We start from the raw sequence: 25,866 nt of genomic DNA on the forward strand, positions 1-25,866 counted from the left end.
TAGATTCCGATGTCGCGTAATAAATGTGACCTGCAGTGCCACATGTGTCACAACATGCTGCAGAACCCAATTCCATGCCTTCGTACCGTCATGCTCGTTTAATACGAACGTTTGTAGATTGGACTACAGAAACAACAGACCGAGAATTATTTAATTCTTCCGTTCATTAGTAACGCACTTCGTTATGCATTCTTCTGTTCTCTGGGAGCAGGTCACGTGTGTTTTGTAGCATGAATTAACATAAATTGCTGTTTCTATTTTACCACAGTCACCGAACGGTGTACAATATAAAGACATCACCTGCATTAAACTTCGTGCCAGCACAATGTATACAATGCTCAATTACATCGCAAAAAAAATACGTGTTTCATGCAAAGAATTTCCTAATGCTTCGTTAGATATTCAACCGTTAAAATTAAAAATAGCACCACCGTGAACGGGATTAACTCCGTGACCAAATTTCTGTGCAAAAAGCGCTTGAATAACTGCACCTTGCAGGTATGCAATATACATTGCATGAGGTTTTAGATGTATGGTGACTTCATTAGTTCAGGTTACATTGTTTTTGTAGAATTAGCTTTTTAGTCACGTTTACTATGCTTTTTAATGTTAATATTTCACCTCATCAGTCATTTAGTGATGGTCATTTCATTTCCACATCCTTAAATGAGAGTCATGAATAGTTAATATCCAAGCATTTTCTAAAGATATATGACTGGTTTTTATCAAAGGACCAACCCTAGAACGAGTTCCGGGGAGGGGGGAGATAGTAACAGTCTTATAATTCGAAAAATAAAATTCTCGGCTATACAAGCCGGAACGTCAAGAGGTTTTTAATATTCGGAACACTAGGTCGGCAAAATAAATGGAGCCCACATAGACCCACTCAGTAAATGTGCTTTTATCTTATGACTCGATATAGGGCCCATCCTATAGCCGGAATTTCGGTCACCTATAAAAATATTTTTCTCTGCAAAACATTTTCGCAATAGACTGCTTTCAATAGAGTAAATCAGCGCGACATTTTTCGAATACACCTGAGATAGTGGAATGACCGATCAAACTTTACGTGAATACCTATCACTTTTCGTCTCCACTGTCTCTTTCCAAGTTGGTGTTCTTCCTTTCTTGACATTCAACTTAACAGTATTTTAACAAATCCGCATCATATTGGTTCTATAGAAGAAAATAGCTTGTGGTATACGCATCTCAAATCAAACTTGGGCGTGCACTTACGCCCCATCTCACTGTTTTGTATCGATCATTTCAGCGTTCTCATTTCACTTACGGCATTGTCACGTGGTTGCGACGGCAAAAAATATGGTACGTGGGTTGCTCAAGACGACACTTTTTATTGAGTGAACATGTGCATAGGAAAGTACAAAGTACTAGAAATTCGTGCTTTACACAGATAGCGGTAATCAGAGCATTGGTCGTCGGTAAAATGATCTGCGCGAAGGTACGTCGCCATTTATACGCGTAGCATTCATATCGTAGGTGTCTCAAGCTTATCAGGAGATTCTAAAATAATGTAGAGTTTTCGCAGACAGCCAAGCGTCCTTTGCGAAAGGAAACTGATTAATATGTGGTGTTTAACGTTTCAAAACCACCACATGGTTATGAGAGATGCCGTAGTGGAGGACTCCAGAAATTTTGACAACGTGGGGTTCTTCAACATGCACCCAAATCGCAGCATGCATCATTTTCGCCTTTATCGAAAATAAAGCAGCCGCAGGTGGGACTTGATCCCACGACCTGCGGGTCAGCAGCCGAGTACCTTAGCTACTGAACCTCTACGGCAGTGCCTTTGCGCAAGACAGTGACATAAAAATACAAGTGAGCGTGGCAGTATAATAATGTTGCGATAAAATTTCAGCAGATGCAACATGTTTCACTGTGGATGCCATTTTCATACAGAACCGTCAGTGGGTGGCCACGCGTTGCAAGGTGGATCGACGTCTTTGGGTATTTTGAGTAGGATAAATTTCTACCTAAAACATACGGCGTGACGACAGCACTCACGTTGACTGTAAATATTAATGAAACGAAGTGCACGCTTCGGTGGGATGATATGCATATCATTAAGAAGCTGTTGTGTATTTCTCAAAGGTCGAGGTTCTTAATGGTCGAGTGACCCTTCTCTATCACGTGCTGGGTGAAAGGAATATATCAATGTAATGTTTACAGCCAGCCTATTGACCGCAACAACTGACGGTGTCGGCCGACATCACTCCTGTAAGTCTATTTAGTGATGTATCCGTTACAGTAAAAAGTAACTAAATACCTCACTCGTTACTCAAATAAGAAAAAGGGGAACGTTTCACGGCTCCACGTTATATAGATACATAAAAAAGGAAACGCACTACCGTTACCGTAACCGAAAAAAACAGAACGAATGTTACCTCTGCCGTAGCTCCGGAGTCATCAGTTTTAATCAAGGTGTCTTTGCTGCAGAAACCCACAATAATAATTTTAAATCTCAAATTTATGTTTCACACATACTAACCCAAGCAAGGATTATACTCAAAATGTTCAGTTAACGAGAATTATTTGTACAAATGTACTGGACCTTAGCAATGTCATATAGAAGCTTTAATGATGCCTGCACATGTGATGGCTTCTGACTCTGCAGTGACACAGGATGAAACCATTTTTTATTGGAGCATTATACACAAAGTGAGGTCCAATAATCCACGGTATTCATGAAGAAACTATCACTGAACTCTCAAGAAATTTACAAATATCGGCCTTTTCTTGATCCTTCAGCACCTCCAATAAAGCAAGTCGAAATCGCCACGGTTGGACCTAGCCACCGGAAGGGCCCACCGCGCGCCAGTAGGCAATCACGGAGGCCTACATTGGTGCCTTTTTATTAGAGAGGGGGGGGGGGATCGGGAGATGTCGTGGGGAAAAGAGGGGACACTTACAAGCTTGTGACACCAGATGTGCCTTGCAGAGACGTAAGTCTAGAAAAATCACGTCTTGCAACACACATCTTGCAATAGCAGCCTTTTTTTAATATGTTGCAGGTTTTAATTTTGTTTATATAAGAATTCAAATCATGCCTAGAAATCAAATATACAAAAAAACAAAGGTTCCCAGCACTCGTAATTGCATTGTTCTGTTGTGTTTTTTCCGGAATAAGTCGAGAGTGGCAGTTGCTATTTCGATTTCTCGCACATCTGATGGGTATTGAGCACGTGAACACGCTACAAAAAAGCATTGAACAGTTGAATGTTTTATACATACTTATCAAGCATTCTTATTAGTGACGTTTTTATGAGAAATTTTAATGGGGCCCACTTGCAAGGGGTGTTTCCCTCCCCTGACCAAACACCAAGGGGTCGGGGAGTCAACGTTTTCTGCAGGCGTGGTCAACGGACGCCCAGCTCGTGACCAGTATGGGTTGTGTATCTGAGCAAATATTGCATTTGCTCTCATCTGCACATATGACCATCGACAGGTTTTTGTCTTGGGGGGATGTTTCTTCTTACCTACTCCCTTCTTTCAACTTGCATCACGACTGAGGGAGTAGGTCGTGTTGGTGTCGCTAGAGTGGGTAGCAAGTGCTGGTGGAGCTTGAAGGGTTCAAGTGTCCTTTTTGCACCACCCGCCTCGCCCACGCCCATGTCTACACTTCATTCATTGAACACCGCGCTGAGAACTAGTTGAATAAATGCGCAGATTTGTTTCCTTCCACATCCTATACCGCTGCATAAAAGATTCTCACATTGTGAAAAGTAGGTATTTTGATTCGTTTGAAGGAAAGTTACATTCAAAGCATGACAGATACTCAAAAAAGCGGTTTCATGCAATCGCAATAAGAAAACTCGAAGCAGAGGTGCTTCTTTTTTGTGCAGCGTACAGTGTAAAAGTAAGATCGGATTCGGAAAAAGCGAAATGAGTGACGTGCGTCACTGCTTGCTCATTGTTCAATGAAAGAAGGTTTCATAAAGTATGACGTAGCCAACAACAGCAACAAACTGCTGCATCTTAAATTAAAAAAAAAGCAAAGTGCTGCACATTCACGGTAGAACATGCACTTATATTGAAATACGCGTTATTTTTTATGAATGCAAAATAAAAACTATTTTACCAAACGCTTTCCATTCATAGGGATGTCGATACATCTGTGTAGTGTCATTTATGCTATTTGGATGAAAATCCCTGAATTTCAACGAATTGAGTAACCTGTGGCAAAAGAGCCTTTTGAATTTTCAGTTTCGGTTTCTGCGCCGCCGACGCCGCCGCCGCCGACTCTGGACGACCCCCACGCCGCCGCCAGTCAAAATCGCCTCGGCGCACACCTCTAACTACCGATTATTCCCAGTACAGTGTAGTACACTGTAATTCCCAGGGTCGCTGAACGATCGCAGCGCCAAAGTGCCCTCTAGTTAATTTTGAGAAACTCTATGGGGCTGGCTGCTGCGCCGCGCGGCGCAGAAGACGCTGCCCACACAGAAGTGGCTTCTGCGCCGCACAGAACCGACGTCACTTTAAAAGTTATTACCTAAAGCTAGTTAAATATGTAAATTATTCGTGTGTAATGCGTTAAACCTACAAAATTTTTACTAAACAGGTGTTTAAGGAGTCAATTACCCTGGGTTTGTTATTGAAATACATATTACAAGTACTTTAAATACAGGGGGCGCTATGGGCGCTGTGGCTGCGAAAGGTAAACACTGCAAGATTGTAGCCGCCTGCGATGTATTGGTGGTGAAAACGCCGATGAAATCGTGGCCATGGCCTAGGCCACTCCCAAAGAGGACTGTAGTGTCGTCGATGCTTCATGTGATTGCTGGATGCTTAGTTGAACCTGGTGGTTGGAGCTAGTGCGGCCGTCCACCGCGCCGCAGCTTCATCTGAGTGTGTGCGCCATAATGTTCCTCAGTATGATGTGCGGGTTACAGTTGTTGGACGTACTGCATTTTCTAGATTGCGATGCTAAGCGTGGTGTTGTCAAAAGTGATAGTGTTCTTGCTGCCGAGTTTTGCTTGTCGCAAAGGACAAAGTCGACGATGAAATAAATGCTTTCGCACAGTTCACGTGTGACTGACCGGACGCACATGCATGAAACCTCAGTGCGTCGGCGAAGTGTTCATACGATGGATGGAAACAACTTTATTGTAATGTTCTTACGAAGCCTTATCTATGAAGGCCAGAGCTGCTGCATTGCTGTCTGTTTTGTCAAGTGCGAACACGTACGGCCGTTCTAATCCATTGCTACGTGAATGCTCCCGTGCTGTCACAGGCCGCGCGTGTTATTGAGCAAGACAGACAAGCTGTTTTGTAGTTAGATGGGCTAAAGCCGTCGGCACTTGCCCTTGGGCATTATTTATCAAGTGCTGATCGCCTAGAACATTGACGTGACACGTCAGTATTTTTTTAAAAAAGCGGCCTGCTGGTTACCTCGTCAGGGGATGGTACACTGAGCGATATAAAAAAAGTTGCCCGAGACTACGTTGCAGTGCACCTTTCTGTCATCAAAACTTTTATAAACCGTGGAAATCAACATTCCTGACACCTGTGCCGAAGAAACCAATGGAGCCAGCTGCATTCGAGTTTTTTGTGTCTTTTTGCGTCTCGCCGATTAAGAGCACTAATTCGCAAAACACTATCATAATAAATATAGTCAATCCTGCAAGAGTAATCGAAGATCCAATATTAAAGGGCCTGTGGACGGGACCACCACCAGCAGCAAGTCGGGCTGATGAGAAGGCGCAAATGTTAAAACAATACATGCGTGAACAAAAAAAAGAGAGAGAGTATCGATAACTGCAATGGGGCTTGAACCACCGACCTCACCAGTTGATGTGCTGCTTTAACCCTTTCAGCCCTGGACTTTTTATTTTGGTCGCATACACTTTCTGTGCGCGTTTTTCTCGTAGCTAGGGCCTCAGAAGACCACAAACAAAAAATTAAGTCACAGGTACAATAATTTTTGGAATAATTAACGTGGCATCAAATTAGGTAATTAGGGCCCGGTGATTGGAAAAAGAAAAAAAATGGCTTCTTCTTTCCTGCCAATCAATGGTGTACACAAAATGGAAACCAACGTCTTACTTTTCAGCTTAATACTCACTAAGACAGCTTCGGTACGTCCTTCCGAAAATGGCATGACGATAGTTATAGCGCGAGAACAAAACGACGACACAGAGACAAGAAGGACATAAAAGACACGTCCTTCTTGTCTCTGTGTCGTCGTTTTGTTGTCGCGCTATAACTATCGTCATGCCATACCAACCAGCCCAAGCTGCCACACTCCGAAAATGGCGCTTACCCGCCTCAACTTAAGCGCCTCGGCTTCACGGAACACCTCAATCGCGCTTCTTCTTCGTTGTGGCTGCTGCCTCCAAAAACGTGCCGCAATATTGGTGTCAATTGCAGTGGGGATCATTGAAGAACTATGCCCCCAAGAATGAGCAGTATTGGTTGCGTTTCCACCATACTAGGGGGGATGTTGTGTGGTAGTGTCAATTGACACCGCCAGGCCCGAAAGGGTTGACCAACTACGCCACAGCTGCCGATCAGTTTGAGATGGCAAACAAGCCGGTTTTGTATTGTTGTCACGCTAAACCTAACTAACATTTTTGTTTGCTTTTTCGTTTGGAGGTAATTTTAACTGCTTTTATCGTTATGTCTAGACGTACCACTAGACACTCCCAACTATTCAAACAAAACGCCTAACCGGAAAATGCATGATGTCACTTTTGTGCGGCGCAGCAGCCGTTTCTGTCATAGAGTTTCTCAATATACACTAGAGGTATGGTGTTCTACACTGTACTAGAGGAAAACTGGCGCTAGTGTCTAAGAGAGCTGCAACACACGGCGCTTCAGCGAGCATGGGAATGATGTGTAGTACACACATTTGTCTAATTTTTGTACTTCTGGCCTGCTTCTCATAGAGTTTCCCAAAATTAACTAAAGGGCACTCTGGCGCTGCCATCGTTCAGCGACCATGGAAGGGTGGCTGGAATGGGGAGGTGTGATGAGCGGGGCGCTTTTCGCTTGTCGAAGAGGGTCACTCAGCGCGCCGATGCCGCAAGGGGCGCTGATGGCAGCGGCGCGAGTAGGGTGCACTTCCCGGTGTTTGCTGCAGGTGCGATGGGATTTTCTTCGCAAGCAGTCGCTACATTGCAAGTATGCCATCAGTCAGTGTTTGCGCTAGGTCCCTCTGAAATGCCCGAGGATGTCAATGGTAAAAAAAGAAAAAAGACCCAACGTTGGTGCTTTGTGCCTGGGTGCCGATAGTGTCGATAGATCATGCATCGTACACTGCTGAGCGAAGTGACTCCCGCCTTGTACATTATGTCGCAGGCTACGTTGCGAGAAAGCGTATACTTAGCAATAATTGTGATGAGTGCAAGAACACCTGTCTTGTCTCGAGAGAAAATGAGCCAGGAAATCACCCAGCCCAGGCAAGCAAGCTGTGGGATCTGGGCGGACTTTTGCATCCGTCGAATTCCCTTTATACCCTCATCCTGAACCTTGAGGACAAAATCACTAGTTTCTTGAGCTCAGTACGTCTTCACGCCAAGTCGGCCTTAGAGACGCTGAAGGGGATTGGCGAGACACAACAAATGGGCTGCCCAAAGCATGGTGCTCTCTTGACCAAACGTGTGGTGCGATTTTATTGCCTCACTCGTGTCCACTTTTTTTTTTTTGAAAGGCATGAACCAAAAAGAAAACGAAAAGGAAGGGCGGAGAGTTAAGCCATGTGTACTTTAGTGGCAGAGCACAAATACCTCGGCATGCATGGAAATAAATTTATGTTTTTGTTGAAAAAGTGTCTCCTCTATTTCTGCTGCTGGGGACGATTCTCGAGTCAGAGGCTTCGCGACATACGTAAGTTTTAGCACTCTTAATTCGTTACTCGTCTAAGTTAATGAGCAATTGTAGGCTGTCAAAACTTCTACGTTCGGAAACCGATAATTGAATACCAAGTAAGAATTTAAGCGGCGACTCACACAAGATTGTGCGGAGCAACAAAATGAGGCTCTTGTACCGACGTTTGTGCTCGTGGATGAAGGAACTTAACATGCTCTAAGTAATATGAAGCCTTCCAGTAATCGCAACGTCTTGTAACACACCTGCAGTTCTGCCGTGAGTAACCCCAATATTACGAAATCCACAAAAGTTGGTGTCGGGTCTCGCTCATATGCCTTCTCGAGAATCGTTATCAGAGGCGAGAAAATATAGAGATACTTAAGCCACGTAAGATAATGCGTGCCTTAAGTATCCTAAGTATTGTCGTACATTGACTCAATAAAAGCGGTTTCCACCGAAAATAGGTGACCGCCTTATAGCACGAGAGCAGGCCCGTAGCCAAAAATTTTTTTCCGGGGGGAGGGGCACTTCCTCAAAACTAGGAAGAAAGGGCCTTTAGCTCCTCCCCCCCCCACCCCCACCCCGGCTACGGGCCTGCGTCTAGCTGCGTGAGAGAGATTTCTGCGGAGAGCAGAGCACGTTCATTCGTATGTAGCCTGCGCAATGGTACCCGGATGGATGGATGGATGGATATGGCTGTACCCTTTAGATCGGGCGGTGGCTAGCGCCACCAAGCCGTAATACTTGATGAACCCAAAACTATATTTATTTTTTTCCTTAAAAAGTGAGTTTGAGGATTCGTACTTTGCAGTGAAGAGTTACTTTTCACTCGTGCCTTGACTTTAGCCACCAATCAGACAACCTCCTTCTAGTTAAGCCTACTTGCTTAAAGTCTATTTTGCCCTCCCGGTCCCTAAACCCCAGCGCTTTGAAAAACTCTGCGCCATCATCCTGAACTATAGGGTGAAGCCCTTTACAGAACATTATCAAGTGTTCAGCAGTTTCTTCTTCCTCTCCACACGTACTGAATGCTGTGTGTATACCCCTTCGTATGTGGCCCGATATGTCTTGGTTCGCAGTACTCCCGTCCTTGCCTCAAACAGTAGAGAACTATCCCGAGTATTATCATAGATCCTTTCCTTGGCAATTTCCTGCTTAAAAGTTCGATAGATCTCTAGTGCGGACTTCTTAATCATGCCCATTTTCCACATGTCAGTCTCCGTTTCCTTTACTTTCTTCTTAACCGATAGTTCTCTTTGGTTTGGCCACCTGCTGTTTTCTAAGTATTTACCAGTCAACTTCCTGGTTCGCTTCCTCCATCTTGTATCGACATTCTTCATGTACAAGTTGCTGAAAACCTTCCTAGCCCAACGCTCCTCCTTAATTTCTCTCAATCGCTTCTCAAATTTTATCTTGCTGCTAGCTTCCCTGCCCTCAAATGATGTCCATCCCATATCACCTTGTACTCCCTGAATTGGTGTATTCCCGTGAGCTCCTAAAGCAAGCCTACCTATTCCACGTTGCTTAATTTCTAAACTTGCTTAAACTTATGATCTCATGCACAAGACCGCATTGCCGAACGTCAGCCCAGGAACCATGACCCCTTTCCATATTCCTCTCACAACATCATACCTATTGTAATTCCACAGTGCCCTATTTTTCATCAGTGCTGCATTCCTGTTACCTTTAGCCGTCACGTATATTTCGTGTTCCCTCAGGTACTCGGTCCCATTGCTTATCCATACGCCCAGATATTTGTATTTATCTGTTATCTCTAGCGTGACCTCCTGTATCCTAAGCTCACTACCTTCGTTGTCGTTGAAAATCATGACTGCTGATTTTTGCTTACTGAATCTAAAATCTAACCTATCTCCCTCATTACCGCAGATGTCCATCAATCTCTGCAAATCTTCCTTGTTGTTGGCCATTAGCACTATATCATCTGTGTACATTAATGCTGGTAGTGCCTGATCAATAAGTTTTCCTTGTTTGACTAAAGAGAGGTTGAAGCCCAGCCCACTTCCCTCTAATTTTGCCTCTAATCCTTGTAGGTACATCATGAATAATAAGGGCGACAGGGGGCACCCCTGCCTAAGCCCCCGTTTTAACTCTGCAGGCTTGGATACCTGTTTTTCCCACTTTATAACTACCTTGTTACCTTTATAGATACCCTTTAAAAGATTAGTGACAACATGTTCCACGCCTAGTGTGTCCAGTATTCCCCACAATTCCTCTTGAACCACGCTATCGTACGCTCCCTTGATATCCAAGAATGCTAGCCACAGGGGCCTGTGTTCCTTTTCTGCTATTTCGATGCACTGCGTCAGTGAGAACAGATTGCTTCCAACCTCCTGTGTTTCCGAAACCCTTCTGCAGTTCCCCCAGCACCCCCTCATCTTCTATCCATGACTGCAGTCTTTACTTTATAAGGAAAGACGCGCCTCTGCCTGCAGCGCTCCAAGCGGCATCGGCGCGCTTTGGGGACCGGTCTCAGCAGCCGCTTTTCACACCTCTTCATCTAGCCACCCTGACCATGGGAACTACCAACGTTACTAGATATTTTTCCAGTTGTCAAACTCCGCCGCGGCGCGTGACGCTTTTCCATTGAGCGCCGCGTGGGAGCGCGCGCGACACGATTGGCGACACGGACGTGTTTTTGGAGAGCTCCGGAATGACAGCTACAGATAAGTGTTTTTGCATGTTTCCAGCTTGCCTCTGTATGTAGCGTTATGAGAACGTAAGGCGCTAGCGTAAAGCTTGATTAGGTCTAGTACGGTGTACGTTTTTTTTTTTTAGTATTCTGTACTGTGTCTTTTTTTTTTTCTCCAGCCACCACGTGGCTGAGGCCTGCGCGTAGACCGACCACGTGCATGCGCAGGTGCTGTGAAGTGTAGCGTATCTATTTATTATTGTGGTTCTTTTTGGCTTAGACCAGTGTATTTTAGTACAGTTTTCTAACACGTGGACATCGGTAAACTGAGCTAGCCATGGTCAAAAAGACCGTAAAGTGTTCAGAGTGCGGGATAGGGAGGAAGGTGGAAATTAGTGCGGAAGAGAAAGCAGAAGATGACGCCAAGTGTAGACAGTGCGAGTTCGAGGAGAAAATGAAAAATATGATGGCGGTCCAGAGTGGGCTCATGGAGAAAATCGCAGAGCTGGAGAATGCATTGGCGAAGGAGCGAGAGAAAACGTCAGCCATGGAGGAAAGGCTCCGGGCAGCCGAGAAAGGCCTATCGAAGGTCGTGAAGGGGAACGAAGACACAGGTGACGGCGGAAGCATTATGGCGACGACCCCCCGTGCGGGAGAGATGAGGGAAACAGGCATGACAAAGGCAGATACATTGGCCACAGGGCCCAGCTACCGGGAAGTAGTTTTGAGGGAGGGAGGGAGCAAACCAGCAGCCGTGACTCACGCTAGTCACCTAGTCGGCAGCCAGGTGCAGGTTTCAGAAGGAATGTCTGAACAGGTCATCATCGCCGGTGACTCAAATTTAGTCCGATGCGCAGCGGCAATCAAAGAAAGGGTGAAAGGCGACAAGAGAGTTGCGATAGGGACGTTCCCAGGACAAACGCTGGGGACAGTAATGAGTCAAGCGGGTGAACAACTCTCAGCTAAAGCTAACAATCGTAACCTCGTTGTAATTGCGGGAGGGTTAAATGACGTCCTGAAAAAAGAATCGTCAGGACTAGCGACGACCTTGGCGAAAGGGGTGGATGACATGCGCACCGTGTCCCCCCAGGTGCAAATTGTAGTATGCACAGTACCGGAAGTACCAGTACGCAACCTCAACCTGCAAAGAGCGGTAGTCGACGCAAACAAAGAGATATGGCGAATTAGTCGAGAGAAGGGGTTCGAGGTAGTGGATTTAAACAGGGAAGTGCACAGGTGGGGTGGATTCCAAAGAGACAAGATTCATTTCGATAAGAGGCTTGGACACGAGGTGGGCTGGCGACTGGCAGGACGCGCAGTAGCTTTTTTGGGGGGCTCACGGGCCCTTCGGAGTCCGGGGTAGCTCGTAACAGGGAAAACAACCAGGAGGACGCTTTGACAGGTAGAATTGCGAAAAACCAGAAAAAAGGTAAAAGAAAAAGGAAAAAGGCGCGTGTTGCAATTAGTTACATAAACATGCAGGGTGGCAGAAAGAAGGCAAAATGGTTAGAGATTGAGGAGCAGTTAAACAAAGAACAGATAGGCGTGTATGCGGTTACAGAAACACACCTTAGAGACTTGGAAGAGCCACCACATATTAAAAATTATGTTTGGGAAGGGTGTAACAGGACCATATCGGAAAAGAAAGGTGGGGGTGTAGGAATGATAATTCACCGCGGAGCCAAATGGGTTAGAGTGAAACAGACGTGTTCAGAGCACCTCTGGGTTCTGGGCACAGTAGGTGGAAAGGAAACGTGGCTAGGGGTAGCCTACTTGTGGACGGGGAATAACTGCAGAGAAAAGAATCAGGAGATAGTGGATTGCATGAGTGCGGATATTAAGGAATTTGGTAATGGGGCCGAAATCATCCTTCTAGGGGACATGAATGCCCACATACATGACCTTGACGGATATTCAGACACCAATGGGAAGTTATTACTAGATCTTTGCGAGCAACATAGTCTGGAGATAGTTAACACGGGGCCTAAATGTGACGGCCAGATCACATGGGAAGTCGGAAACAAGCAATCAAGTATTGATTATTGTCTCATGACTGAAGGAATTTACCACAAACTGACAGAAATGAGGATAGATGAGGAAGGCATTAACAGCTTGGGTAGTGATCATAAACGAATAACATTACAAATGGGATACGAAACTAAAAATATGAGCATGGAATCAAAGTCTGGCAGCTCGTATTTAAATGACAAACAAATAATAAATATAGCCGCAAGAGTCGAGGAAGAAGTAGGCGAAATACCAGGCAAGGACTGGGAGTATAGGGAGCTGTTACATCTAATGACGAAGGAGATAGGGAAAGAGAAGAAAACCGTTTGCTGGAAAGGAAAAAGGAAGCCAAAAAGTTGGTGGAACAAGGAAATCCGGGAGGCGATCGAGAAGCGACGCGAAGCATCACGGGAGCATAGAAAGGCAAAAAAGGAGAAGCGGCCGCAGGACGAAGTCAAAAAAATATGGGAAATATATTTGGAGAAAAAATCCCTTGTACAGAAATTGGTAGAGGCAAAAATTAAAGGTGAAAGTGAACGCTGGATGACAGAGATACACGAAAAAAAGAAGGCCGCGCCTAGAATTTTTTGGAGCCACATAAAGGCGCTAGGTAGGAAGTCTGTCACAACGCAACAACATATTCTAGATGAAGGAGGAAATCAATTGGAAGGGTACGAAGCGCTAGGTTACATCCAAAAGGTAACAGCCGATTCGTTTCAAAAGAGCGTCCAGGGGATCTCCCCGGTGAGTAAAAGTGTGGCGGAGAAAGCAACAGAGGAAGAGCTAGTACTAGATAATTTCAACTGGAAAAAGGCCGAAGAAAAAATTCCAAAGCGCACTGCCGCGGGTTTAGATGGGATTCCCGTTAGCCTCATTAACGAACTAGGACATAACACTAAAGAAGCATTGTTAAAAGCAGTAGAAAAAAGCTCAAAGGACGGACAAATACCGGACAGTTGGCGACAAAGTAGAATGAACTTAATCTATAAAGGCAAGGGAGAAAAGGACAAGATTCGCTCGTATAGACCACTAACCATTACATCGGTACTATACAGGTTGGCGATGCAAGCAGTAAAAATGAAAATAGAAACATGGGCCGAACATAACGATATTTTGGGAGAACTTCAGAACGGATTTCGAGTCGACAGGCGGTTAGACGATAACCTGTTTGTTCTCACTCAGTGTATAGAAATATCTAAAATAGAGAATAGGCCCTTGTACGTGGCTTTTCTAGACATCACTGGGGCATACGACAACGTTAATCAGGAAATTTTGTGGGATATATTGAAAGGAATGGGCATGGGCGACGCCTGTATACAGCTTTTGAGGGAGATATACCGAGAAAATACAGTTTGCATAGAGTGGGAAGGAATGCGTAGCAAAGAGAACGTTGAGGTTAGCAGGGGTCTGAGACAGGGATGTCCTTTGTCCCCACTGTTATTCATGCTGTACATGGTGAGTATGGAAAAAGCGCTAGAAGGTAGCAACATTGGTTTTAATCTGTCACACAAACAGGGCGGCATGATGATTGAGCAGAAGCTTCCAGGTTTATTTTATGCGGACGATATCGTCTTATTTGCGGACAGTCGAGATGATATACAGCAGCTGGCGAATATATGCGGAAGGGAAGGTGAAGCTCTTGGACTAGGATTCAGTGTAACGAAGTGTGGTTTGATGGTATTTAATGATCCCTGTGATCAGACGGTGTCCATACAAGGCCAAGAAATACCGAGGGTAAGTGAATACAAGTACCTTGGAGTATGGGTAAATGAGAGTGATAGATACATGGAGGTACAGGAAAAAGCCTCGGCAGCAAAAGGAAAGAGGAATGCGGCAATAATGAAGCACAGAGCGTTGTGGGGATACAATAGGTATGAGGTGCTTCGAGGTCTGTGGAAGGGTGTAATGGTTCCAGGGCTTACTTTTGGGAACTCAGTGGTGTGCATGAGGGCAGAGGTGCAATCGGGAATGGATGTAAATCAAAGGACTGTGGGACGCCTCGCGTTGGGTGCTCACGGGAAGACGACAAACGAGGCTGTAAAGGGCGATATGGGGTGGGCAGGTTTTGAGGCGAGGGAAGCGCAGAGCAAAATAAGGTTCGAAGAAAGGCTAAGAAATATGAAGGAGAGTAGATGGGCAGAGAAGGTGTTCCGTTATTTGTATAGGAAGAGCGTGGACACACAGTGGAGAAAAAGAACTAGAAGACTCACTAGTAAATATACGGCTGGTATTGTGAGCCATATGTCAACAAAGAGCGTTAAGGGAAAAGTCAGGGAGGCAGAGAGGATTTACTGGATGGCAGCTATGGAGAAAAAACCGGCTTTGAGTAACTACCGAAAGGGCAAAAATGAAATAAGGAGGGAGGCATTTTACGATAATTCAAGGGGAAGCGCTTTACTGTTTGAAGCGAGATCGGGTTGCCTTAGAACGCGTAGTTATAAAGCAAGATTCAGTAAAGAAGAAGAACAGTGCACATGCTGCGGGAAAGATGAGGAAACGGCGGAGCATGTTCTGATTGAATGTGGAGATATCCACCCAGGTGTACGTTTGGGCACGAGCCTACAGGAAGCCTTGGGTTTTAGGGACAACAATGGAAAGCTGAACACACCCGCGATTGAAATAAGTAAGAGACGGTTAGAGTATTGGTGGCAGAAAATTAGAGAGAAAGGACAAAAATAAATATTGGAAAAATAAAATATGGACAGTGTGCCGTAAATGGCAGAGAACTTAAGCTGAAAATTTACCTTTTTTCCATTAAGATAGAATTTATCGAAGTAGAGGCATTAGGCCAACATAAAAAAAAAGGAAAAAAGGTTTTTTTTTTTTTTTTGTCGAGCCTGGTGGCATACTTGTCACCACCCCGTTATAAAGGGGACGCTCATAGCATCCATCCATCCATCCAGCCTAAGGCCCCTGTATTTTTCAAAGGTTGCGCAAACCATTGTACAAAAAGCGGAGGAGAATTTCCTCCCCGCCCTCTACGTCTCTCCTCACTCCGGCGCGCGTTTCTGCTACCCTATTGGACCAGGCGCGACACGTGACCAATGAACCTTGTTGACCCCTCGGCTCCGCCGGGCAGCGACGCCATGAGTGAGCGCACTGCATCTCGCTCCCACGTGTGTTGCCTTCAGCAAGGCGGCCTCGGATGCAGCGCAATGCCGACCTGCTGTGCCGTTGGCTGCTACAGCAGCATTGCAAAAGGCGACAAGCTTTTTGTGGTTCCACGAGGGAAAAATAATGAGGAGCGGAGAGCGGTATGGCTGCATCGCATCGGCAGGAAAAACTTCGATTGTCACCGAGGGAGGCTTTGCGAGGTAAGCACTCACTACAGAACTTCTTCGCGTAGACATGCCTCCGGAAGGCTTTCAGATAAAGCTCATCCTTGGTTCAGGTTCATGTTAAACAAAAGCAGCTTGAAGTTTCCGTCGACGCTTTCTCGCATGATTTCAACCACGATGACAACTCGATCGTTTTTAGCTTGCTCGAATATTCGAATACGGCCACAACATAATTACTGTTGAATGTTTGGCGTTTCCGATTTGCTTTCTAAATGGAACCATTGGCAGCTGAAGCAATTATGCTTCTCCAGAGATCAACCACGTCTTTGATCGTTTTTTCCTTTTTTTTTCGCTCGAACTTTGATTACCTGTAGGCAAAATTTCGGCGTTTATTGTTTTATTGTGGTTTATTGTGTTCTCAGTTTGTATTCTTTCATATTTATGTTACGTTTGCACACTTCCATGACCGAATTTTGTGCATGCGTTTATAGCTAATATAAGAGAGTGTATTGTAAATATAATGTTGTATAGTTGTTTATTTGTGAAATGCATAGATACTTTCGTTCAAATTTCGAACATACTTGCGAAGTTGTACACTTTCGATTAACAAAGAGAAAGGCACCTACTAAATGCAAGAAAATCATCTGGCTTTTGTGGCTGTTTGCATTTTTAACGTAAGAAGCAAAGTATTTTGCTTCGGCAATATCACATCAGCCAAACTGCAAAAATTCGATAGAGGATGTCGGTATTTTTCAGAAACACTTCACGATGGATCAGTATGAGCCAGCAATTCTGGCACAAACTGGGATCAAGAAACTCAAGCCAAATGCGGTTCCTTCTTTATTTGCGCATCGGCCTCTTCCGAAAGAGCGCAAGCCACCCCGCAAAAGGGGGAATGAAACGGTTCCTGGTGAGGCCACTTTGTAGTTTCTATTCCTCTCTTGTGTTGTGAATGCGATTATGTTTGGGGTTTATATGACAATACAGTGTGTTTGGATCGCTGGCAGATAGCATAGTTGCTGAATTCATCTGTATGACCTGTGAACCTGATTAATTCGGCATCCAATTATGTCTTACTGTGGCAGCAAACATCCCCACCCCTACACTGTACTTGCTCAACTCTTGCTTACAGCTGTATCCTTGGATGAGCCAGAAACGTCAGTGGGGAGGGCCCCTGATGCTGAACCAGTGGGTAGTTTATTTTGTGAGTTGACTGCTCTGTGATGACAAATGTTCACGCCTTTAGACTGTGTACTTACGCAATCCATGCTTACAGCTGCCTCCTCGGAAAACACAGCAACGTCAATGGACCACGACCCTGAACCAGTGGGCAGCCCATTTTGTGAGTTAACTGCACTGTGATGGCAAATGTTCACGCCTCTAGCCTCTGTATTTACAATTCATGCTTACAGCTGCCTCCTGGTTGCTGTAAGCATGAATTGCATCATGCATCAAATCAGAGGCTATCTCTGATCAGAAGCATCAAATCAGAGGCTATCTGATTTGATAGCGAAATTGTTTCGCCCTGTCGTCGCTCTACTGGAATGTTTTGCAGCGTTCGTGATCATTCGATGCTTCCCGCATTTTATTTGCGCACTCAATAAAATCTACCTTCATCCCACTAAACGTTTGTGGTATTTTATGGATGAATCGTTTACACACGTCCCATTATGGAAGCAGGCATGCATGTCCCGAATTTCAGTAAAGCTCTGTTGTTCCTGTACAAACTCGAGCTCTAAGAGCACTCATATTAACTTTTCAACGTAAGGCCCCTAGGAGCCTTACTTCAACGCGCCGCGCGACAAAACGAAACCGTCCGGCGGCGCGCTCCACGTGAGTCGCTCCTTCAAGGCGGCTGAGAGTGGCGGGCGAGGAGAAAACGGCGCGGGGAAGGGAGTTCGCGCTACCTTTGAAAAATACAGGGGGGTTAGATTGGCCCGGTTCGGTGAGAGGTGCAACCGCGAAGGAACCGGCCTGCGAGCGCAGAAGGTGACCGCATCGTTCTGCTCGAGTTGTTGTGCGTGTTTGCTTTTGTTTCCCGTGTATAGACGTAAAATGTCGATGACTGCTGTGACTGTGTAGTGAGAAGCAATGCCCCGTTGCTTTGTGACCGGCTGCAAAAGCGGCTACGACTCTGCGAAGAGCGCAGCTGAGAAGAGACACTTTTTCAAACCGCCCAACGAAACTTCGAGGCTTCAAGAATGGCAACACGCGATCCCAAGGAGCGACAGGGAGCTCACGAGCTCTTGTGTTGTGTGCGACCTTCACTTTTCAGGAAGCAGACCTTGTGAAAAACTTCGTGCACAACATCCGCGGTGACGTCGTCGTCATACCGCGAGACAAGTGGAGCCTCAAAGATGATGCCGTACCCCGCTTGTTTCCCAACTGTCCGAAATATCTTTCGAAGCCTTTGCGGAAACGCAAAGCTCCTGCCGTGAGGTCACCCCTCCAACCGAAGCGTCGGAATGTTCAGGACGACGGCGAACAAGAAAACACAGCGCCGAACACCTTCGACTATGGGGAGAGAGACGGCTCTGTGTCAGGCAGAGTCACACTCGATAGTACCCAGTCCTTGTTCGAGGAGCTATCGACAATGGCGCAAAAGGGACGGCGGCTGCAAGGCTGGTCGACTGAACTCGTTGATTCTGTTGTCGTCCAAGGACGCCCACCAAGAAGAGAAAGTCCGCCTGCATGACATAGTGGAAGCCAAAATGATGGAAATTACAACTGCTTCTGCTGACACATCTGACCAAGGGCCAAGCGACCACGCCTATTTCAAGGGTGAGGTGGAGGACAGTGTTGTGTACTACCTGTGTGGCTATGTCATACACAAGTTCACCAAGCATGCAACATGCCATCTCTGCATAGAGGACATCAGCTCCGCCACACCTGTGCTTGCTTCTGACAGCTACCTAACCGACTACAGGAGCTTCAAGCAAGGCAGCTTAAAGCATCCAGCACAGAAGATGTTGACGTTTTTTAAAATAGTCAGCAAAGTAGTTTCAGCTTGTCTGGACAAGGAGGATCTCTGCGGGGACATATTTTGGAAAGTGTTGGAAGAGTTGGAGAAGCACCACCTTCTCGACTCGGCTGTGACCAGCACAATTCAGCATTCACGTGCCAACTGCTGAACTTTTTTTTTTATCATCACCCGCATGCATTTCTTCTCGCGGGATGTGAACCGCCTACTCAGAAGCAGCCAAAAAAAATTGCCCGCAGCTTCCCTCGGGGGAACACTGAGGAGGATGCGGAGCATATAATTGGTTAACGGGGTGTTAAAGTGCGACTTACTTGGGTCGATGGCTAAATTGGTTAACGTGGTTGTGAAATGGGGTGTTAAAGTGCGACTTACTTGGGTCGATGGCTAAATTGGTTAACGTGGTTGTGAAATGGGGTGTTAAATTGCGACTTACTTGGGTCGATGGCTAAATTGGTTAACGTGGTTGTAGGAGGGGGTGTTAAATGAGTGAACACGTACACACGTATGCGAAAGGACGGCGCTGGTCGAAGGGACGTCGATCATTGTGTTTGTGGATTCGTTGGAATTCATTTCACCGCGACCTTGGACGTCGACGCGCCGTACAAACCAACCGACGAGCGGCAACTGAGCGAGCGAGCGCCGACCTTGAGTATATATACAGCGCGACGGCACATGCACTGTCAGCTGTCGAATGTTCGAGAAGGGGGAGAAGCGCAACGGCGCATGCGCGCGCGTCAGCTGCCGATGTTCTCGAAGCGCGACGGCGCATGCGCGCGCGTCAGCTGCCGATGTTCTCGAAGCGTGACGGCGCATGCGCGCTACATTATACAGCTAGCGAATGTTCGTGAAGAGGAGAACCGCACGCGGTGTGTAGAGGAGGAAGGGTGCACAGATGGTGGAGGAGTGAAGCGCGCGTGGTGTGTGGAGGAGGAAGGGATGCACAGATGGTGGAAGAAGGAGGAGGAAGCTTGCGGACGGCGCCGCACTACAAGCCTCGAGTATTAGATGCTCCGCATCTAAAAGTGGCAATAGCGAACAAAAAGGCCCGCCTGCTGTGAGCAATCACGCAGCAGCCGAATAAGGTTCTTTGAATGTGTGTACGTTTGTGTTTTAAGTGTGTGCTGGCGCGTTACTTTGGCTCTTTGGATATGTGAAGCACTCCTGCTTGTGCGTAAAATAAATGTTTGTCAGGGCGTGCATACATTTCGTCGGCGTCCGCTGCTGAGCTAGGAGCCGGGCTGCTGCAAAGGTGGGTACGAGCGCTTTGAGTTGACGTTTTTCTCTTGTCCTCGCCGGTAGTTCGCGCTTTCAAGAAGCAACTTGTTATACCAACTGCCACAAGCAACCACGCGTGCGAGTGGGCGTGATAGTGTGCGAAAATAATCTAGCTGTTACGAACCAACGTGCTGACGCACGTTCGCGATACGCGGTGCTTTCTTTATCGAAAGTTCGCGAGCAATGCAAGCCACCCAGTCTGCGTTTTTCGGTTTTCTGTATAATAGCAGGCAACTTGCCTCAAATAGAAGGAAAATGTTAGCCGAAAAAGCATGCAGAACCTATGCACAGCACCCGCTACTGCGCTGAACTGCAGGGGAAAGTTGCCTGTTCAGCTGCGCGCCGACGCGCTCGATCGGGCCGACCGTGGCGCGAGCGCCCTTGGCGGCAGTAAACAGAGAGGGGTCAAGTTTGTGCGGCAGTTCAGGCGGAGTTTGACAACTAGAAAAGTATCTAGTAACGTTGGGAACTACAGTGTACTAGAATAGGGGCAGTGTGTTCACTGCCCTATCCTTGCGGCGCTCCGCCGTAGCGCACTTTGTGTCGACTTCCACGATGCCCACCAGGGGCGCTGACGCTTGACGCACCGGAAAAACTTCTCTTGGTTCGTGTTGGCGGACGGGGCTGGTTCGCTCAGTTCAGTTCGATCGATTCGATTGGATCAACGTGGGTACCCCGTGTGCGTGTTCTGTGCTTTATGCTTGGATCATTGTGTAGTATGTGTTCGTGAAGATGCCTAACCGCCGTCAAAATTACTGTTTTGCGAAAACTTAATAAGGCAAACCTGCATGGCTCATGTTCACTGGTGCATATCAATGTGTAAATGTCTCGATTTGCCATTATTCATCCTTTTTTGCAAACCTGCATGGTGCATGTTCAATGGTGCAATGTGTAAATGTCTCAATTTGCCATTACTCAGCCTTTTTTTACCCTAATATTTCTTGTGCAAATTCTTTCATCACTTATTTGTAAATAAACATTCTTTCATCAATTTACATGGATTTTTATCATTTCTTTTTAATTTGCTACGTCATTAACTTGATGGATACACGAAATATGAAAATACAGAGGCAATGAATGGAATGGACTCTGACAGTGAAGGACAGGAGCGCGTGTAAATCAATGAAAGAGGTCTTCGTCCTGCAGGAGCTAACAGGCTGTTGATAATAATGATGCTACGTCTTGTTTACAGCAAGAATCACGCCACACACCAATCATCACCTAAAGTCTCGAAGCAGCGATGCTAGAATGCTAAACGTCGTGCGTGGTTGTCATGGTGGTTAAAGTTTGGGTTTAGGGCGCGCATTCCTGCAGCAGGCACGTAGTCAAGAAAAACCCGGCGTGGAGGCTGTCTAAGGCGTTGTACTGTTGAACCCAAGGACGTGTGTTCGATCCTAGCCGCGGTGGCTGTTCTCCTGACGGAGGAGAAAAACAAAACAAGCCGTGTGTCGGCATTTCGGCTGACGTTAAAAATTCTAAAGGGATCTAAATTAACCTGCAGCCCTCCGCTATGGCGCACCTCATAGCGGAAGTGTGGCTTCGGCCCGTTAAACTCCAAAATTTTAATTCTGACATTGCGAAAAAAAAAGTGCGTAGTGTTTTTCGCACCTCGGAACCGCAGTCGACATGACCACTGCATTAGCGAAACCACTTTGAGCATTTAAACGGCAGGAAAATAATACGATGCCAGTTGCTTCACACCCTGCACACTGATAAGATACCCCAAAAGAAGTGTCGTGCATTGGATGTCGCGAACGTTGCATAATTTCTGGCATTTCAACAATTGCACTGTAGCTCTCTACTTCGGCGCGCAAAGGAGTTTCAGGTGACGCTGCGAACCGCGCCGCCTCTCGGCGTCGACACGAAGTGAGTCACCCACCGCTGCCTGTGAGCACACTGCCCCTATTCTAGTACACTGTAGGTCCGTTCGATTCACCTGCACCGGTCGGAACCAATTCATGGCTGTGCACGCGAAGTTCAGAAATTGTGCAGCGTGAGTTCAGCGGTGCAGGCTCAGCACGACACCCGAAACGAATGACGATGTGCCGACAAGGTGCAGGCCTTATTTCTTTTCGCTTAATTTACACCGTTCAGCAAACACTGACCGATGGCAAATCGAACATGCGGACAGTTTATGAGGCGCAAACATCTTGGCAAAACACACCGCATTTGTAGAGGCGGGTACGGCGCCTAAGCCACCTACGTCTAAGTGCTGCGTCGTCTGCTCAGCTGCACGCGCGCCTGCACCAAGCCGGCACCATCAGCGAAGGAGGTGCAGGAAAATCATGAACCGGTGCTGCACCTATCCTGCACCTTTCGAAACGAATGGCAGGGTTCAGCGGTCGTCACTGCTGCACCGCTGAAACGAATGGCAAGGTGCAGCACCTCGTGAACTGGTTCACGTGGTGCAGGCGAATCGAACGGACCTTGTAATGGGAACGATGGGTAGACCAGGGTAGTACACACATTTGCCTTGTCTTCGTACTTGCGGGCGGCGAATCGTACTTGCGGCTTCGTTTATTGCTGGTTACGATTTTGTTTTGAAAGAAAGAACAAACCCTTTTGAACTTAGTGACTTGATTCAAAATGGTAAGCCTAAAAAATAAGGTTGTGAAGCGCAAACGGTGAAAATTTGCTAATTTATGTTTTCATAAAAAAACAGCTTCAAGCCACACGAATACACACGGAGCCAGAAGCAGGCCAGAAGTACGAAAATTAGACAAGTGTGTGTACTACCCACACGGAGGAAGTGACTACCCACATCATTCCCATGCTCACTGAAGCGCCGAACGGAGGAAGGAAAAAGGTTTTCCTTCCTCCGTGGAAGCGCCGTGTGTTGCAGCTTCTATAGACACCAGCGCCAGAGTTCCCTCAAACTGGTAGGTACAGTATGGTATGTGTTCAGTGGTTCTCTCTAGTAGGTATTGTGAGAAACTCTATGCTGCTTCTGGCTCCGTGTGTGTCCATGTGGCCAACTGGTAGGTGTTCTGTGGTGTGGCTTGAAGCTGTTTTTTCAAGAAAACATACATTAGCAAATATTCACCGTTTGCGCTTCACAACCTTATTATTTTAGGCTTACAATTTCGAATCAAGTCACTAAGTTGAAATGGGTTTGTTTTTTCTTTCAAAAAAAAAAAAAGACAGCAATAAACAAAGCCGCAAGTACGATTCGCCATCCGCAAGTACGAAGACCAAGCAAACGTGTGTACTACAGACTACAGTGTACTAGAGTCTACTGCGGAGTGGTTCTTGAGAGAAAGGAAGAGAAAAGTGAGCCCCGTTATTGTCTGCTTCAGTGAGCGACACCGCCACAGAGCTCACAAAGGGATGGGGGTAAGGAGGGATAAAAGGGTAGAGGTAAAAGTATAGGAAAGAGGAAGAAGAAGCAACAACAAACTGAGGGGATAGAAGAGACAGGAAAGATGGAAAAACGGTCACTGGAGTCCGAGGACGGGGTACACTTGCGAGAGATGGTGTCGGCGTCTGTAGATGGCGTAGAGCAGGTCCAGTAGGTCAGAGCTGCGCTGTCACCGAAGACAGCCGGCGACAGGAGATGACGTAGGGCCAGCCCAGTCGGCCAGAGCTACGATGACGCCGAAGGTCGCGAGCGCGCGGAGCGCGCGGGCGCACAACCGGTCGGCACGAAATCCAGGGAGCGTCTCAGAGTCTAGAAGTATAATTGGGTCAATCCTCCTTGTATTGGGTACACTGTAGAGAGTACTACCCATCATTCCCTTGGTCACTGAACGATCGCAGCGCCAGAGTGCCCTCTAGTTAACTTTGGGAAACTCTATGGTTTCTATGTGGGGTCGCTCGTGCGCGACGCAGCAGTCTCTGCCAAAAAAAAAGCAGTGAAAAATATTTTTTGCCAAATCTGACACACATTGCTTTTTATTTTTTATGCAAAACTCTCGATATGTGTTGAACATTGATTTTATGAATTATCTACGAGTGGAAAAGTTTCTGTTTGGTCTTTCTGCTGGCAACCAAGGTTTCAATGGCGGCGCCCTTACAGCGGTAGTTTTATGGCGCCGAACATCAGGTAGGCAACGGCAGGATGGCGACAGTCGAGTACGATCTTAACACGTCGGGGGGCCTGATGCCTGTAAGTCGGTAATTAGATATGATGCCCTGTGCACTGTTCTCACTGTATTCGTTGCTGCTCGCAGCAAATCCAGGCGCTGATCGCTCCACCGGCGAGCGAAGAGCGCAAGCCACCTGTGCGCTGCCATCGTCCCGCGGGCCGCGCCGTCAACCACGACTGTTGCGACAGCTGCAAAGAAGGCGGAGACCTCATCTGCTGCGATCGATGCCCTGCGACGTTTCACCTGCAGTGCCAGTGAGTAGCCTGACGCCACTTGTGGTGACGCCGCCTTGGTCTGGTCCAACCGCACTTGGCAAAAGTTGCTCCTCCCTTTGTTTGGGATACGTTCTGGCTTCTCGGTCAGTCCACCTGACCTGCGTGGGCATACTCTGAACGTGAAGGTTTAAGATATCTTTACCACTTTCGCCGGCATTAACGACGCAGCTACGGTCATATGGAGGAAGTGTTTTATCGCACGTACGTTGGCAGCTCATCAAAACTGGAAGCGGCGCTACTGCAGCACTCATAGTGGCAGTGTCCATCTGTGCTACACAGAAGGGGTACACCATGCGAAGAGGGCTAATACTGTGGCACCCTAAAATAATGCCCGAGTTGCACCATGCAATATTTCATTTGATAGTATTGACAGTTGGGATTGTTGGTACCGATGCATTTTTGGTTACTGCGCGAAATCGACGAAGTCAGAAGCGCAATGGTGATACGCTTTTCTATTCATGTTTTTTTTTTCACGTTCATGTGTTCTTTAAATAAAATTTTTAGTTGCGAGTCAGAGCTCGTCTGCGTACCTTCCGTCATCTGTATTCGTCGATTTCGCGCTGTAATAGTGAAAAATGCATTTCATTTGATGTTTCTGTTGGGCCTTGGCCCCACCCTGCCAGACGAACTCTGTTTTACTCTGCAGAGCACTGGTGTAGAAGCTTGTCCGCCGTTTGTAGATAATGCAGCTTTTTCTAATGCTTACTCAACAATTGTCAACCTTTTCTTTTTTTTTCTTGTGGCGGAATTTCTTATAAATAGTACTGGGGCAAAAGTTTGTGACGGAAGAAATGGCCCTTCTCAAGGTGCTTGTTGGGGTGTTGACAAGTCAGCGTTGTTTGTGGTTTGTTTGCATCAAAATGTTGCTGCAGAAGTGGCTTGTTGAAGCTGACATCGACCAATGAGTATGGTTTAGTTCTATGGAGTTATACGCATAGAGCGTCCTAAAATTAACCAGAGGGGACTCAGGCGCTGCAATCATGTTCAGCAGCCATGGGAATGATGGGTAGTACACGGATTTGCCTAGTCTTTGTACTTGTAGGTGGCAAATCGCACTTGTGGCTTCGTGTAATACTGTGTTTTGGTTTCGTTTCGAAAGAAAGAACACCCTTTTGAACTTCGTGACCCCGTTTGAAATGATAAGCCTAAAAGAATAAGGTGGTGAGGTGCAACCGTGAACATTTGCTGCTTTTTGTTTCGTGAGAAAACAACTTCAAGTTGCAAAAACACACATGAAACGAAAAGTATGAAGATTAGACAAATTCATGTACTATCCATCATTCCCATGCACCCTGAAGTGCCGTGCATTGCAGCTCTCACAGATGATGATGATGAGCCAGAGTAAAAAAAAAAACACTTAAAAAGTAAGTTAAGAAAACACTCCACAGGCGTACACACTCGCATCTGCACACCTTCAATTTGTCCACATAAATCATTACCGCTGCGTTGTGCGCCACCACTGCACCAGTCTTGTTTTGGTGGTGCGTAC

The 25,866-nt window shown here is 46.5% G+C and overlaps 1 protein-coding gene across 7 annotated transcripts in view; it reads left to right on the top strand.

Moving 5' to 3' along the window:
- The first annotated feature begins 22,767 nt into the window (after positions 1-22,767).
- Positions 22,768-25,866, top strand: part of LOC119167780 (PHD finger protein 12) — a 381,633-nt gene continuing 378,534 nt past the window's right edge. For 6 of the 7 annotated variants that reach the window (XM_075891049.1, XM_075891051.1, XM_075891050.1 and 3 more), the window contains exons 1-2: positions 23,972-24,122; positions 24,187-24,356. In XM_075891049.1, the coding sequence (XP_075747164.1) occupies positions 24,075-24,122; positions 24,187-24,356 (218 nt within the window). In that variant the 5' untranslated portion in view covers positions 23,972-24,074. Of the gene's footprint in view, positions 22,897-23,971; positions 24,123-24,186; positions 24,357-25,866 lie in introns of those variants that run through there. The other variant, XM_075891055.1, reaches the window with a different exon arrangement.

Source organism: Rhipicephalus microplus, chromosome 3, assembly GCF_043290135.1.
Source record: "Rhipicephalus microplus isolate Deutch F79 chromosome 3, USDA_Rmic, whole genome shotgun sequence".
Classification (NCBI taxonomy): Eukaryota; Metazoa; Arthropoda; class Arachnida; order Ixodida; family Ixodidae; genus Rhipicephalus; species Rhipicephalus microplus.